Here is a 17,623-nt window from a genome sequence, read left to right as displayed (position 1 = left end):
GTATTGGCATGCAGACAACCAGCCTCGTACCCAGGCGCTTTAATTGTAAAATATATAACATTGCATTCAGTTATTGTATAGAGGTAAGCTGATAAAGAGGAAGCCACCCCAAAGCGCCCCCAAGAACCCTCGCGCGCTCGCTTTTATTTCAGTAACTATCCATTGTATGAGGCTGGGTTGCTAGGTGAAAACTGAAAAGTAGTCTCTGGTCGATTTCATTTACCGTACATGACTTTCTTCCGAAAGTCGTGTTACTATTTCCGCGGGCTCATAAACACGGTTCACTTTTGTTCTTTGCGTTCAACGGGACGTGTGTGAGACCGTGAGGCGGAAGAACATTATATATCATGGAATGGTTTCTGAACCATTTCAGCTATTTTCTCGGGGAATGCAGCAGTTGATAAAGCAATTCTAGGATGACGACTATTATCAAGAATCAGATCGTAAAACAACTGGCTAGGTACACGAAACGCCGTTTGTTTATCATGCTGTTCGATCGTGATGCGGACGTGTTCGCAAACCCTTCATCGCCTTAATCATTGTTTTGACACGATACTTTAATGCCATGAATCGATTTTTTTTCGAAGGTTCACGAAGAACTTGTCTCCAAGTAAAATCAGCCTAAAGTTCCTCAAAGGCGAGGGAGAGCTTCGAAATTTGGAATTGAACGAAAAATTTCTTACAGACTTGTTGGAGCTGCCCCCGTTCATACGACTAACCCGGGCAGTATGCAACAAAATATCTGCCAAGGTAGGGAAAAATGTATCAAAACAGTGCCGGAGGTTCGAAATGTTATATTATTCAATCATTATTCGAGATTTTACATCAACAAATGGGAACGTGGGTTTTATCAAGCAATGATCCTACATTAGTTCTGGTTTTGTATTTTGAAATTTGTCTACCCCATTTTGACCGCAAATGTCAAAATTTATATCGTAAACTTTGAAAAATTTGTACATTTGTAGCGAAGTACCGAAAAAACATAGGTTTGAGTGCTGTTTTATACCGCAATCAACCCCGTATCGTGCCTAAGATCTTTGCGTGATTATTTAACACCCATAAGTGCAATGTTTTGAAGCAAAATAGCCGATCGAAAAATATTTATTATTTGCAGCATGCCAGTGCCTCGTGGTTTTCGCGCAGTTTAATTGAATATTGTGAAATTGGCCGTTTTTGGATATTCCCTAGGACACTTGACGGGATTCTAGCAGTATTAAGTATATTTAGAAGTACGCGTGTATAATGCATGCAGTATGAATTAAGCAGGGTGTGTGTGTAACCTGCATTTAATCTCAGATCATCCCCAGAAATTCTGACTGAATGTTATTTGAATGTAATTATGTATTCATTATTGAGAATTGTCATTCAGTCTCACTGCACTACCTGTACTTTGTTGTAATGCAGGAATTATATCATTTAAACTGAAGGTCCAAAGAAAATTTATACTGATAAGTGATTTAGTGCTGTAGGTAATACTAAAGTCCATGTTTAATATATTCCCTTGTTCCATTATCCCTGCCCTAGGAACTGTTGAAATCTAATCACAAAGGGTTGCAACGTTTTCTTCTGGTTAGATTTTCCATCGATAGTTGCACATCAGTGCTTCCACTGAACCTTTTACTATCCAACACAATCCAACACAACTAAGACCTTTTTTAAATGCCAATGCTACATGCATCAAGGGCTGCTTGGAGCAAAGTGCCTATAACTTTCTTAAAAATATCCCCCTTTTCTGAAACATGCCTAGGTCCTTGAATGTACCTTTCTTTCAGTAATCACTGAACATGTGTTGTTCTTGAGGGATACATAATCTTAGAACAGATAGAATCAACATGCATCACTGTCTTGTCATAATATAATTTGTAAAGAGAAAAGAGAAATGTGATATATCTGTATCAACCTGTATAGCTGTTTCTGTCTTAAAGTCATTCTCTAATACTTTAATTACAGTAATATCCATTATCCCATCAATTTAAGAATGTCCATCTCCTAGGAAATAATGAGATAATAGGTATAACGTGGCAGACATTTGTGCATGGTGAAATTTGTTATTAAATTAGCCATTTCATATTTCTCCTATAATTATGTATGGATCCATATTCATATATAAAATTTCTGTAAAAAGCATATAGTTCTGCTCTTGAAAATATCAGGGTAAAGTATGGCAGTGATGGATGCCCCCTGTTTGGTAACTTGAAAGACAAAGAACATTAGGTTTACTCAACTTGAACCAATGAGAATATATGTATTTTAGAAAAGATGTACTCAAGAAACTTTTGTTAATCTTATTCATTCATTTATTTATTTATTTATTCATTTAGATACACTGGACAAGATTGAAAACTGATCCAATTCGATTGGTAAGATCATCTTTACATATTTTCTTTGTTAATGGTATTGAAACATGGGAATTATTGCAAATAGACTAAGCCAGGTTTAGCAATGTTCTCCTATTGGATGATGGTTTAAATAGACCTTGCTGTTTATCCACTCTCGACAATTAGTCTCATCTCATGCTCTGTGAAAGGTGCACATGACGGTTTTATATCAAGTATTGTTTTTGCACAAATTTGTTAATTACTTGTTATTTGTTAATTTGGTAATTACATGTCCTGATATGAAGGAGGCACAAGTACACATGTAAAACCTAACATAATAGGGGCCAGCATATTAGGTCAATTGAGCTTAAACCTAGCTATGTATGGTGCAGCGTTTGAGTGGATTTATCTATACCGTATGTGTCACCTAATTACAGTAACAGTTCACCTCAGCAGTACTGCCGGTGCACGAGCAGATTTTTCTGTCATTAGAAAACATACCAGAAGTATTACACGAGCAGGTTTTTCTGTCAATTCTAGTACTTAGGGCATTTAGCACAAGCAAATTAGTGATTTTAATAGGTTTAATGCTCTTCAAGTCTACATAGGTGCATTTTAAAATAATTATTTAAGTTGCTTTGAATGGATGAACTAATAAAGGTACGTTACTTTGTCTTCTAGTTCTTAGATTGTGTAGAGGTTGATATGGAAATGATTGAAGTTTCAGATGATTTTAATTTAAAACAAACTTCTTCAGTCACTGCCAATCAAGTTGCCAGGTGAGTGATGGACCATAAAAATACAGTCACAAAATGTTTGTGTACCAAAGAGTTTCATTCATGATTTCATGTACCAAAACATGATTTATAAGGCTTCGAAGTTTCGTTGCTAAATTTCATCCCTATTTTTTTTTCTTCAATGGTTGATAGTATAATTATTTTCGTCAATTTCAGCGGGAGATATTGCAAACGGCAAATGAATTTTTCCCTGAGTTGATAAAAATGTCGTTTTGATAGACCAGTCACATTACCAGACCTCACACTTAAACAAATTGCTGTAGTTGAAAAAAATATTGCAGCATTTTTTTTATTTAACTACATTAAAAAATTTGTTTTCTTTTTGGTCAACTTTGTTTTACGTTCCGATTTGGTTCACTTTAGAGAAAAACCATCTGAATATGGATTCGCTGAAAAAGTTGTTGACGGCATGCATGTCACGATCAACTCGGTCGTGATGGCATTCAAAACCCCGACATTCCGCGCGACATTTCAGATGTCGCATCTTTCAGTCCACAGCACCGACCCCAGCTGGGAGAAATCCAGTTTAAGAAATACCAGGATTAAAGATGAGAAAGGGAAAGAGGTGTTGACCTTTAAGCAAATCACGTTCGGTACGCTGAGGATTGACGCAGATGCTCTCTATAAGAGCGGCCAGGAAGAGGTCAGTATTTTAAGTAGCTATATACATACATACAAAAAACCCAAAAAACCTGAAATCCCGAGGAGCGGTTGTGTATGTAGAATGGTAGTTAACGTTTGCCTATAGTTACGGACATGTTTGGCCAATCGATGTCGCGTATTTTATAGTTGACAACTAGAATTACAAATTGTAAGTGAAATGTTGCGAGTGAGTACACATACAGTAGTGCCTTTATCTTCCCCCTGTCATCTCTTGGGTAGTCGTTCTTCAGCTGGGGTCGGTTGTTCAAACGTCTCGTAGCTTAACCCTGGGCTGAAACAAATCTTTACATTAATTTTTCTAATCGCTTGTTTACAAAGTTGAAAATATTTTTTCATTATTTTTTTCTGAACCGATAGATGTCATATTTTCTAAAGTATAAAACGAATTAGCAGTGGTCAGAAGGACATTAACATTTAACCCAGGGCGAGAATCTAGCTTCGAACAACTGGCCCCAGGATAGAAGTAGCAATATTGCGTGTCAAACAACTTGATTTGTTTTGTTTATATTATGATAAACGATATGATATACAATATTATATTGTGGTTATGCTGATGAGAATTTTTTGCCGAGTTAAGATCGCACTTATGTGGGAGTATGAAGCATCACGCATTGAATCGCATAGGATGAGACCGCAGTACTATGCTACGTGTGCTCTAAAAATTATCCTTAAAAAAAATTGCTGAAATCGAGATGCACGTCAAGAATATAGGGCTTATAGGATTTAACTGCCGAAAATGTAGTTCATGGAAGGTGTAACATTTTGTTGGCAGTTTAAAATTACCCAATATTAGCTAGTTATTGTACGTTATTGTATGATTTTCTTTTATCCCTGGGAAACTGTCGTTCTGGTACACTAATCGAAATTCTTTTAAAATTCACAGGGCATGTGATCTTTCTCAACCAGTATTTTCGTACGTCCCTCCCCAGCGTGTCTTAGAACTTACTGTAAGGTTCGAGGTCGATTAAATGGCATTTTGTTGTCTCAAAATAAGTTCGTAAAGCGGTATTGCTCTGTTTTGCATCTTTCACCTTAAAACACGGTAGACATTCTATAATGGAATATTGAATCTTTTTTTGCCTTGATTCTCTCTTGGAGTATATCATTTTAGATGCCCATCGCTTTTGCCCATTACAACGCTGAGTTGCAGATTTTGCCTATACACCGATAGATCACATCGTGTGTAGAGTTCATTTGCCGAGTTCGTGTTAGAGCAAGCGCGATTTCAAATTAAGTCGAGTGAGATCTCTCGTTCTCTTATTCCTTACTTATTCTCATTTCTAGAGTTCATTATCGTCGTCTCCGTTGCGTTTGATCACAAGCGCAGCAAAATTGAACATTGTGATAAAAAAGAAGATAGAAGATTGCTCTGTTGTTGCCGCTCGTCTTCACGCTATTAGTGACGATATCTTGTGGGTTCTCACGCATGTGCAGTTACGGGCAGTTGCCGGATTTGCCAAGTCTGTAGTTCAGGTCGTAGAGAAATGTAAGAAAAGTGAACCAGCTCCTAGTGTGGTAAGTTAAATTTTTTATCTTTGATCTAACGAACATTGGTGGGAAGGTAAATGATTTTGCAAACGTTCATAAACAATGCCTGTTTCCACAATAGCCCAAGCTGCAAGTTATAACACAATAGGCACTTTGAACGTTTGTGGCAAACCACTAACCGCAGAACGGCAAACTTGAAATCGTATTTTTTTAGCCGTCTATTAGCCGATTTTGTCTACATATTTGCTATATAACGTCAGCTTAAGTAGATAAAATCAATTTCCGCTGTTGAAACTTTAGTGTCTTCGTTCTAGTGCATGTCGGTATGTTTACGATTCACGACGCGGCCAGCTCGACGACGCGCTTGCGACACAAAGAAACACCACACGCTAGACACTATAGGTATGCATAATTTGTGGTCCAACGCCAACGTTGTCGTTTTTACGACGCCTTCAAATGAGCCATTTTCACGGCCTCTTGATGACATGAAAGCTGCGACAACGTGATAGCTGTTTGATAGCTTATATATGAAACTGCAATATCAGTTAGACATCGGAGGTTCTTATTACAATTGAAACGTTTGTATATTTCAAGGTCCTGGCGGCATAATTAACTTCCAGTAGCTATAATTTCTAGCAAAATAATTGACTAGGGACGTCGAGCTGCATGTTACCGCGTTGTAAATCATAAATTCTCTATTGACTCTCCCGAAGAGACCCTTTAAGGTCGAAGGACGAGGCCCTTTTTCGTTTATATTACAGTATATAGGCATTTGTTATGATTTGATGCTTAGTAATTTCTGCTCTACACTTTCTTACATTACTCGCTATACCTATATTTTACCAGCTTGTCCGTGCGACTTCGAAACGCCGAAGCATTTCATTTTGTTTTGTACTCTTTCAACACAGGCTTCAGACGATTCTACGCAGTCCTATAACTCGCCTAGTGAGAACTGGAACGAACATATTTCCCCAACTGACTACTCCAATCAGACTCCTTCGTCATTATTTCAAAAGGAGGATGTGAAAGAGACTTCATATCGAGTAACAACTGGAAAAATTGACATTCATTTATGCGACGACACACCAATCGAGAAATCCTTTATCGACGAAGGCGGACAATCGGGAGGCTCTATGCAAATTGTGGTTAATAAACTATCTTTCGAGCACTATCCTTACCATCTGGCTTTCACATCACGTGTGCATTGGGCCTCTCATAACGAGGCATCGCTGACTCGCGCTCACTGGGTTCAGGAATTGTTTAATAGTTTTAAGAAAGTAATGAAGGAAGACAGCAAGAAAAGCAGAATGAAGCAGAATTCTCAGGTGCTGTTCAGGGTTTGCCAGGAATGGTCGTATTTATATCACAGGACGGCTTAGGCCTAGGTTAAACGTCGCATTTTGGTCGCGTGGAATGCAATTCAAACAATAGGCATTGAGATGGTAATGAAGCTTAATCAGGTTTGCCATCTCATTATCTATATGGTTTGAATTTGCATTCGACACGACCAAAATGCGTCTTTTAACCTAGGTCTTAAACGTCTGGACGACTTAAACGTCTTGTGGCTAAGTGGGATTAGTATGAATACGAGATGAACATAAACACGCGCAAAAAAATTAATTTGCTCCGTTTTCCGAAGAAAAGAGTCTTCATGGACCCACATAATCACCTGGATTGCCCCACGTTTGTGCAAAAATGCGTCCATTTTCAATAGCCTCTTATTTGTATTACAAGAATTTAACGTCTACGACGGTTGATTCGTCAGTTAAAAGCGTCATTTTGCACGCCCTTAATTTGAAATGTTTAATTCGTCTATACGTTTAATTCCGCTCACCATTTTCTCGTATTTATATAAGACAACTTTAACGTCTCAGACGTCTAAGCCTTCCTCTAATATAAATACGGCCAATAGTTTCAAATTGAACTTTATAAACATTTATACACTATGACATTTGTCGTGCATGCATGTGCGATTTTTACCCCGACGTATGACCAAATGAACACGTTCCAAACATGATATAGGAATAGGTAAAAATGTGTCTTGCACTCATTTTTATTCTTCAGTGACAATACGCATATGTGCAACCTACAGTATCGTCTAAATAGACCTTCTCCCTCTGTCGCTTGATATCTAAAATCTTGATCATGCATTATCAACTTTTCATAAGTTGAAAGTTGCTACAACTTTAGGAGCACATCTGTAGGGGAATAAAGCTTTTATTTCTATAACGTTCTGGTGAACTGGATCTTTGATTATATTTCTTTATTCTAATAGGTTCCCGAGCAAGGCGTTGGAAATGCAAAGTATACGCGTCATGACCCAGGCTTTAATAGAAATGTCGTTACTGCTACTGATGGTATTTCCAAGAAGCCTCCTCCTATGTATTTATACGAGTGCGCGTTTGTTATCAGTTGTGATGAGTTCATTGTTATGCCGGTAAGCATATACTTCCTTGGTATACAATCAGGGAAAACATTCCACTTCGATATGCAATAGATACGCCCAGCCCATTGCAATGTTTAATGTTAAAAATGCCTAACCAACCTTGAGGGGGGGCGGGGAAAGGAGTCAATGTTTTTAATGAATTGTATATCAACATAAAAACAAAATCTTAGTGCCCGGAAAGGTTTTGTCACTAATTGTAGGGAACTTAATTTGAGGTAAAATAGAGCATTTCATATATGTGCGTGATTGTGAGGTGAAATTTCAATATTTGTAGGTTTCGTGGTCGCTCACAAATTTCTCACTCACTCACGTACAGTATGCTGATATTTTAGTGTTCATTGGCTGTGAAAACAATAATATTCTAAAAACATCAATAATGGACGACTTGCGCTTTAGACTAATTTTTGATCGAAATGATAAGAAGAAAGTAAATCACCACATGCAGCTAAACTTGAATTAGTGCAAACTCAAAGTTTGGCCGCGAAATTTTGTGAAATACGGAAAATATAGCCATGCCAATGTGTAACTAATTTAGTTACAAACTTCCAGCCGTAATACAAATGTATACAAAATTTGACAACTTCCCAAGACTATATTTTTCGTAATTTACAACAATTCGCAGCTAAACCTGGTAGTTTTACTAATTGTAGTAAGCTCTTTCAGGAAATTTCCTTTTTATCGCCGAGGTCCGAAATCAGTCTTAAACGCAAGTCGTCCATTATAGCTAATATAGGGAGATTTAGCATGAGGACGTGAACGTCAAATGCTACGTTATATAAAATGGCGAGTAATTGCATGGCGTGGCATGTCCATATTTGGGCGCATCACGCCATTTATTCGCCATTTTCACGTCATCTTTGACGTTCGCGTCCCCACGCTAAATCTCCCTAATAACTCAAAATTTACGCCACTGCTCACGCACGAAGATAAAATTAGATGCTAACGCATGCATTGTTACTTGTTTTTTCAGGTCTCAACCAACGAAATGACAAGTACATCAAAAATACCATTTCTCTGTTCTGACAAGAAAACGTTGTGTTTACCAAGCGAACTGCCGACGTTACAGTTTGATTACACGTTATATTTTTATCCTGGTCAGGAGGATGCCAAAGGTAAAAGTTCCTTCATCAATATTCCCTGATCCATTTCGTTTGTAATCATGAAATATATATCTTGTGTATTTAGCCTTTTTCACGTTGACGACAGTATAGAGTAATATTAATATATGTATATATTAATATATACATGTATTATTAATAATGTAAGAATAATAATGCAAGAGCCATCTTTAAAATATAGTGCATGAGAATATAGAAAGTACTGGGTCCGGTTGTGTGAAGGCTGGATAGCACTATCTACCGGATAGTGGTTTTTCCATTGCTTTGAAATCGCCCGTTGTTGGGTATAACCTTAATTATATCTTAGCATTCCTAAATTGGGAATTTCTCGTTCGTTTTTTTTTGCTTTTCATGCGTTTTTAGAACTGTCGAAAAAATCACTGTCCGGTCGATAGTCAGGAATATAGACATAATATTCAGGGCCGTAACTAGAAGGATAATTGGGGGGGGGGTGTTTATTCATATATTTAGTTCTGCCCGACGGGTTTCTTTTGTAAGTGCAATAGCTTACAATAGAAATACGTCGGGCAGAACTGAATATATGAATTAATACCCCCCCCCCAAATTATCCTTCTAGTTACGGCCCTGAATTAATATTTGTGTTAATTGCATGATATACAGTAGTTTGGGCCAAACATTTATCAATTAGTATACCTTATTTTTAATACAACCGATCCACTCTAAAAGAGACAATCTTTTTGGTCAATCTTGGCACTAAAATAATGGTTAAAGTTGAGTACAGTACGTAGTGCCTAAATTTGCACTTATTTTTCTTTCAGTTCCACAACCAAATTTATTTTGTCAAATCAACCCACTTCACCTGACAATGGACAGCGTTACCTGCATCTGGTTTCATAGATTTATGCAGAGTATTAGATCAGGCTTTGTAAGTTCACGTAGAATTTTCGTTGCAAAATACCTAAAAAACTGCTTTGCACGTAATTGGATAAAGTTTGTCCTTAATTTCTTGAATTCTATGCCCTAAAAAAGATGAACCTTGTAACTCATTACACCTTATCCTGATCGAGTAAAAAATTTGCCTTTAGGCCGTTGTACGTTTGTCTTCTTCTTTGCATTAGCTATTCCTACAAAGCCTATATTCACAGGGTATCTAAAAAACGAAATCGGCACCTATTAAACATGCTGTAACCTCTTAAATATTGAGTCTAACAATTCAATTTTTACGTAGCATAAAAGAGGAGTTATTTGCTTTCTTTTGCATGCCGTCAATTCATTTTGATCACTAATTCTTATTTTAGAAATATTTTATCGTGTCTTGCTGTTAGGAACTGTATCATTGACGTCTCATGTCGTTTCATTAAGTTGTTGCCAGAAATTCAAAATCAATCCTTATCCATCAATCCTTAAACCTTATCCCGCTTATGCCAAGGGGGGGGGGGCGTATCGCAACCCAGGATAGCTTATTTTAATTAAGCACCCTAATTTTCCAATAATAATTTTAGGCATGGGCAGAAGAACTCATCGCAGCCCAAGAAACAGAACCCAGGCACATTGATGTTCGGATTGAAGGACTTATGCCGAAGGTACGTACAGTGTTAACATGCACACATCAGACCGTACGGCCCGAAAGATCGAGGTCACAATGTGCCTCACCGTAAACCTTATCCAGAGGTCGCGGAAAAGGGTTGGGGGGGGGACAATAATCTATTCATGTTAGCTGACCGTGAAAACAATCAATTTCAAAGGAAACTAACAATGCTAACGTGAATATAATTATGAATATTTGCACCCTCCACGATCTCTCGCCGCCCCTGACCTTATGCATTCCAGTGTCGATCGATGAACTTCGATCCGTATAGATGAGTATTTTCGTTGTGGGGGAATTTAAAATTTTATGTCGTTCAAATTTGTGGAATTTTTGTCAATTTGTACTACATTAAAGTCATAAGCAGACGCAGGTTATATTTTCTATCTAATACTGCGGGCCGGTTGTATCAACCCCGTTTAGCTTTGAATAACACTCTTACATCTCTCTGGGATGTGTCAACTTGAATATTATCAAGTGAATATAGTTGTAGACAGTATCTTTGTATCGAGGTCAAAAACAGTTAGTGCGCTCGTTGAATCAAACGTTAGACTTGCTTTCTATTTTTGACTTATGCACCGTTTAAGCTAAACGGGCTTGATGCAACCGGCCCCAGAACATCACTTAATTCGATACTAAAGTTTGAATTTGACAATTAAGGCTGCTTTCCACTGTCGCGTTTTTTTTTACGCACGAAAACTTTAAATGCCTCCAAATTTTTATTATTTGCCGAATGGGTTAAAAAATGGATACTAAAATATGCGGAAAACTTTTTCTTTCGATTTATTCGCCTGGCGTTTTCAAATATGACATATGTAAGGATTTAAACTTTTACGTACGTGTACGTGCGTATGAAAAACGCGTAAGTGGAAGGGGGCCCTTAACGAAAGAGCAGCAAATCTAATCGTGAGAGCCAAAATGATGTGGGCTGCGGCGAAGAAAACAAGGTCAGGATAAAAACATTTCTTAGTCAAATCCGATTTCACGTAGGTTTGTGGCTGTCTGATAACATGCATTATATATTCAATTTCTGGAGGCTTTCGTATATTTATATAATTTTATTCCATAATACTAATACCAAGTAAAATATATTATGTCGTCTTTTGGATTGCTGTCGAAGTGAGTCAAACCATAGGCAGCCTAAATAGGCGTGATAATTTGAACGCGGTTTTTCGGCAATTTGTCAACATGGTGTAATAATAATGTATAATTACATAAGGTAGGAAGCTCTTTTTTGCGTTAAGAAATTTACCACTTTTTTCATTTACCACTTAGACTATGACAAAATACCTTAATTATAGTGACCGAAACAAATAAAAAATACAGCAACTAATCTCTGATAATTTTCCTAACTTCTTGCAATCGAGTTACGATTTAAAACTGCTTTTAATTAGCGTGACAAAATACGGCAATATTTTTATACTTTTTGATCAAAGACTTTTCTTACGATGCTTGATGCCAGTGGTCCCGTTATTCCTCATTGGTTTCAAATATTTTACATGATCCTATTGGTTGAAATTGGTTAAGGTTCGTTGGACTATTGTTTTAACTAATAGGATCATATAAAATATTTCAAAACAATAACGAATACAAGGATCACTGTCATCCCGCATCGTACGGAAATATTTTTTTATCAAAATCTATAAAAATACTGCCGTATTTTGTCATGTTAAAAGTAGTTTTAAATCGTAATTCGAATATTACACCATGTTGACAAATTCCTGAAAAATTTCTCGCGTTCAAATAATCACGCATATTTGGGCTGCCTATGGTCAATCTTTGTATCGGAATTAAACAGTGAAGAATTTTGATATCCGAGACCGAAATGACAGTGGCGTAGCGAGCATCGATAATTGGGGAGGGGGCATATTCATATATTCATGTTAACAGACTGTAAAGACAGTTGATTTGAAAAGAAATTAAACCTGCGTATCACGAATATATGAATATGCCCCCCCCCCCAGTTATCGTCTGGCTACGCCACTGCGAAATGAATATACTAAACAATGCATCACTACTACAGTACTTTTTCTCAACGACTAAAAATATAAATTGCCTTAAACCTAAATGCGGAAAAAAATGGTTTCATTAGGGTGATTCTTTTGAAATCATTTTATAAATGCGTTTAATTTAAAATTAAAGTTTAAAAAGCCAGTAAATTCATGTTTATGATAAAAATCTCAAAACAACAACAACAACCCCCTTTCGTCATCCCTCGAATTTTTATAGAAAGAGACAGTACTACTGCATGGTGTTCTTTATTATGCATGCATGCAAATACTTTTCACGCTAAAATAAACGCTTCTAAAATGTGATCGTTATCCTTTCATTTCTTTAGATAACATTGCCTTGTCCAAGTGATGCTAGTTCTTTGTACAAACAATATCGGCCTCAGGCTCTTCAAATCCACATGTCGAGTTTCCGAGTAAGTAACGCTCGAATCGGTTCGGACTTCAAGCAGTCAGATCTCGTGAATACGTTGGAGGTATTTCTCAAAAGTCAGCTGTACGTTAATAGTGATGTTTTCCCCAATGATGCCAGTGATGTGAAGCCTCTATCACAAACAGCTTGGCTGAATGATTTTAGCCTACTCTCCGGAATTCTCAATAACGAGAATATCTGTGGGGATGAAGTGTCAGGGAACAATTGGTCAGTTGTGTGGATGTTGAATGCTCGCCAGTGCTGGTGTGATTTTATTGGAATTGAGGAGTCAAATCGCCGACCGAGGCCTTTTATCGAACCATTTCCTCTAATATTGTGCATGTGCTATCCCATTGCTCGAAGCAGTCAACAGCCAAAGCCGCTGTCTCTTCCAGTTGGAAACACGTTGTCAGAGTATTCTCAGAATTCGTCAATGAACGCGTTACGTCGATCACCGTCAGATCCTTACTGCAAACAGTCGAAGCCATACCGTAAATCATCGTCGACCAAATCAACTCCATTATCGTCGCCAGGTTTTGCCAAGGTTCATAAATCACGATCAGCCACCTCGGTTAACATTCCCTTGTTACCTTCAGATATCCGCGATAATACAATGATCGGAATATCGCCGAACGTTAGCGAGAGTGGATCCGAAGAATCAACGAGCAGTTTCACCGAGGATAGTATTACGTCAGGAAGTGTTCAGTCGATATCTTCCAATTCTTTCCAGAGTAATCTTAACGGAAAAATCAATACAGAAAATGTTAGCAGTATCAAGCCAAGAGAGAATGATGGAATAACGACGGGAGATTCGCGTGGAGTTTCAGCCTACAGAACTAACCCATTCGTCAGTAGTACAAGTGGAATTGAGTCTGATGGAAGCGGTGATATACGACACGACAAAAACTCTCCGAGGCCTACTGAAAATGAACAACCGGATAATTCAGAGTGCGCCTTGAGTATTCTGTTAAATGTTCCAGAGACTCTGGCCATCTCGCTTGATCACTATCAGTTTGTATTTCTAATGAGATTACAAGAAAGTTTTGTGACCCTACGAGACGTCTTGTTCGCGGATCTGGCCAAATTCGATGATCAACGGCGAAAGCTGCAGGATAATACCGGTGACTCCTGTGCGCCTGACGATCCTGGTATTTTGCTCTCCCTCGTTAGTAAGGGTGCCGAAGTTGTGTTGCTAGTCCCAGCGCCGAATGTTGACCAGTCACAATGCCAATCAGAACACTGTGCCGAGCCACATGGCCTTGATCCATCGCACAACGGCTATGAGCAATCGGAAACGATCCAAGCTGAAATTAAACTTAAAGATTATGAGTATTCCCCGAGAGATAACGAGAAGTTACTCGAGGCAGACGATAGCAACGAACATCTCGGTAAGACAGAAGATGGAACTGCGGACGTGCGAACCAATAGTGCGGTTCACGAACAGAGTGAAAGCGAAAATAGCAGCGTGAATGCATCAACCTTTGGCAGTGAGTATTCACTATTGACAGCGGGTACAAGTAGCGAACGGTCATACGAATGCCGCGATGTTTCCACCATTACCATAACGGGAACGTCTTTGGAATGTTCTATTGCAATGAAAAATGACGATTTTGCATTAAAGCTACTTGCATGTGGCTGTGATATCAACGAAAGCTACCATGAAAATCTGGAAGGGTATCTGAATTCAAAGTTGAAATGCCCCAAAAGCCCCCGCCTGCCTTCTAAAGGTTACGGGGAATTGAAGTTGCGTTATGCCTTGGGTTCCACTGTTGATCAAACAATGACAGGCGCTGTTGAGAATGGCGTAGCGCATTTGACGTTGAGTGATGTTGTAGTACCTTTGCTCATGAGCAATGTTGATGGTTTATTGGAATGTGTACAGGATGAAGTGGAAGTTCCCCAACCATTTATGCCAGCAATAATCGATCTAAAAAATCTTCGCTTGGATATAACCAGCGATACTCCACCCCGTTTGCTCTCCTTGCCTCAATCGTTGCCGTTAAATGTCCACATTAAGCAAGGAACAATAATCAGAACTGGTGAAGGAGAAATACAGGTGAATGTACCTAGGGGACCTTTGGCGTCAGCGACAAAGCAAAACCTTTATCGTACACCGGACGGTCAGCTTGTGACGTCTGATAAAATGGTTGAAAGGCTGCGTGAAGAATGCAACGACATGACTTCGAGAGTTTCGGCGATCCGATACGAAAATGTGCGTTTGTTAAATGAGCTTCAGGTCTCCAACGAACTCAAAGAAGGTCTAAAAAGCGAGCGAGATAAACTGCTGGTTACGGTGGAAAGATTGACAGACGAACTGGTTAAGTCTAACCGCGATTATGACAGGATGCAGGATATCGTGCGTCATCTACAAAGTTCAGGCCATTCATGATTAGCTGACTAAATGTGATGTCGAAAAATTAGGCATTGGTCGGAATTATCGGCTTGGACGTTTCACCGAATTGCACGTAACATGACGTACCATGCTTAGTTTGGCCCTCGCCTGAATTGTAAAACTGCAATCGATGGTTCGTTGGAATCTTGAGTCTGTGTATCGAACGGAGGCGTTATTTTTTTAACGTCATCCGCTTTCTTAAGTATTTAAGGAGTGATGGAAAACTTGAATGTACTTGAATTTAAAAAGAAATTCCAAGGCCTTGAAAGCCTTTTAATTTAACAAACACATTCGTCCAGACGTACGATTTCAGAACTCGATTTGAATCGATGCATTCCTCTCAAAGAGATTACCAGCGCCCCGATCTGATTTCAATATGTGTAATTATATTTTTCATTAATTTTATCCTTGAATGTTTTGCCTTTTACAATTAAATGTTCTTCTGGCTGGTCTTTCCAACCTTTTACTTGATACGTCATGTTACTTGCAGTGTATTATGGTTGACGCATAGTACTTGATATGTTTCAACCCGATGTTTTATTTTGTTGGAGATGAAAATAACATCCGCTCAAAAATTTTCCCCCAGATGTTGGAAGTACATTAACTAAGTTAGATTAATTCACGGACTCTTTTAAATTGTGAAAAGGAGATACTTTTTCCACGTTTTGTGGTTCTAATTGACATGGTTAGTAAGATGAGCATGAGGGGGATATAATTCTGTAAATTTTTATTTACTAAATTTAAATTAATAAATAAATTTTCAAGAAAAGGTTATACATAAAATAAAGTTAGAATTTCTCATGATACATATGTGTCTTTATTTTTATTCAATGCATGGTTGGTCTTCTTTAAACCATATCCTGGGTCAACCTCGTACCCAGGGTCTTTCCTCTGTGCACACTCTCTGTGCTCACTCTAGGGGGAACACCCCCAGAGTGAGCACAGAGAGTGAGCACAGAGAAAAGACCCTGGGTACGAGGCTAATCCCGAGTCCGATGATCGTCCGCGTCTTGTGTTTATAGTTATCGATTAGGTTTATAGGTATATAGAATTTTAAAGAATTTTGAAGTCCCCAAAATATAGTTAAGAATTTTAAAGTCTGTAACAAAATAGCCAGGACGAGAAATAGAGGTGTGAAATTTCTCTTTGTACCAACCCCAATCGCCTTACTATACAGGTCCTGTACTATCTTATTAGGTACTATCTCACGAGAAGTAGCTTTAACTCCCGCGTACGCGTTTACACTTTGAAAAGGAGAATTTTGTACCGATTAATTGCATGTAGGGTTGGCGTGGTAAATAGCATAATGTCGAATTTCTGAAATGAACTGAATTTAATCTGTTTCTAATGTTTATCCATGTAAATTCTCCAATTAAAAGCTTTCAAGCTATGTTTGCGAATTTCTTATAACTTTCTAAATTAAAACCAAACAAAGTGGAGTCTGTACAAAGCTAGGAATATTAGTTTTCTGTAACCAGTCGTAGATCTAGAATTGTAGACATTTAAATTGATCAATCTTGGATCTGACAAAAAGAATATACAATTAAAAATGATTACATTGCCTCAATTGTAAATAAATTTCTTAAAAGGACAAAAATGATATAATTATGGTGCCCCAAGATCGATTTTGTTTTTTCGGTGGCAATAAAAATAACATCTGCAGCATACTTCGTAAAAAATGTAAATTGTGGAAAAACAGACACTGCAAAAGATAACGCGTTTTCAAAGAATTTAATTGAGCCGTATGAATCCCTTCATTTTAGAATTATTGCATTTCCTAAATTGCTTTCGTCGTTACTGTCATGCAAGGTCATTAACATTGTTCTCTTTTGACATTGACATAACAATTGAACAAATTCATCAAGCAATATCATGCAGGTTCTATCAACTTTCATTGTCCTCTAATCTAGGTCGGCTTAAATTACAATTGAATAGACTTTGTCGGTACCCTGACTTGACAAAGAGGAATTTTTCTTGACAAAGAGAAAATATTTTATTTTATCATCGATCAGAAATCACAAACATATTGAACGCCCTTGCTGTTGTTATGTTTGGTAATCTACTCGTTTTATAACTCAAAACCCTCTAAAATATTCAATGTTTACTCGCTGCCCTGTCTATTACTGAACGAGGCTCACCGGAAGTGACGTAACACTACATCACCCTCTTTCTCCAACAACAACTAAGTGTCAAATGTTTAAACTATCTGCGCAAATATCCAATAGTTTACGCTTATTGTTTGAGGGTATATTTTAAAGTCTCAATCCCGACTTTACTGGGTGCCCATAAATATTTGTCTGCCGTGTATTTCGTGTAGATCCTCAAAGCTCTTATTGTTCTTGCTGATGTTGTTCCTGTACTTTGACTGCGTCACCTTCCTGTCCCTTGTTAACGACATTCTCATCACTCTATTTATCACTGGATACTTGCTGCC

General features: G+C 37.9%; 1 protein-coding gene across 1 annotated transcript; it reads left to right on the top strand.

Annotated features, from left to right (window-relative positions):
- Window positions 1-310: 310 nt before the first annotated feature.
- Window positions 311-15,956, top strand: LOC114533966 (UHRF1-binding protein 1-like). The gene is made up of 12 exons (XM_028555604.1): window positions 311-460; window positions 588-750; window positions 2,322-2,360; window positions 3,000-3,097; window positions 3,479-3,758; window positions 5,063-5,293; window positions 6,175-6,591; window positions 7,542-7,703; window positions 8,683-8,824; window positions 9,610-9,716; window positions 10,294-10,374; window positions 12,715-15,956. Exons 1-12 carry the CDS (start codon window positions 417-419, stop codon window positions 15,184-15,186), a joined length of 4,236 nt encoding a protein of 1,411 aa, XP_028411405.1. The 5' UTR covers window positions 311-416; the 3' UTR covers window positions 15,187-15,956.
- The last annotated feature ends 1,667 nt before the right edge of the window (window positions 15,957-17,623 follow it).

Source organism: Dendronephthya gigantea, unplaced genomic scaffold, assembly GCF_004324835.1.
Source record: "Dendronephthya gigantea isolate DGI-Jeju-01 unplaced genomic scaffold, DenGig_1.0 000096F, whole genome shotgun sequence".
Lineage (NCBI taxonomy): Eukaryota > Metazoa > Cnidaria > Anthozoa > Malacalcyonacea > Nephtheidae > Dendronephthya > Dendronephthya gigantea.
The sequence above is the reverse complement of the archived record's forward strand: the minus strand, read 5'-3'. Positions and strand labels throughout refer to the sequence as shown.

Bases quoted from the DNA above. Each gene is read 5' to 3' on its own strand.
- LOC114533966 (XM_028555604.1), top strand. From the start codon at position 417: ATGACGACTATTATCAAGAATCAGATCGTAAAACAACTGGCTAG. The intron at 751-2,321 runs GTAGGGAAAAAT...TTATTCATTTAG, and splicing joins GCAACAAAATATCTGCCAAG to ATACACTGGACAAGATTGAA. The intron at 10,375-12,714 runs GTACGTACAGTG...TCATTTCTTTAG, and splicing joins TTGAAGGACTTATGCCGAAG to ATAACATTGCCTTGTCCAAG.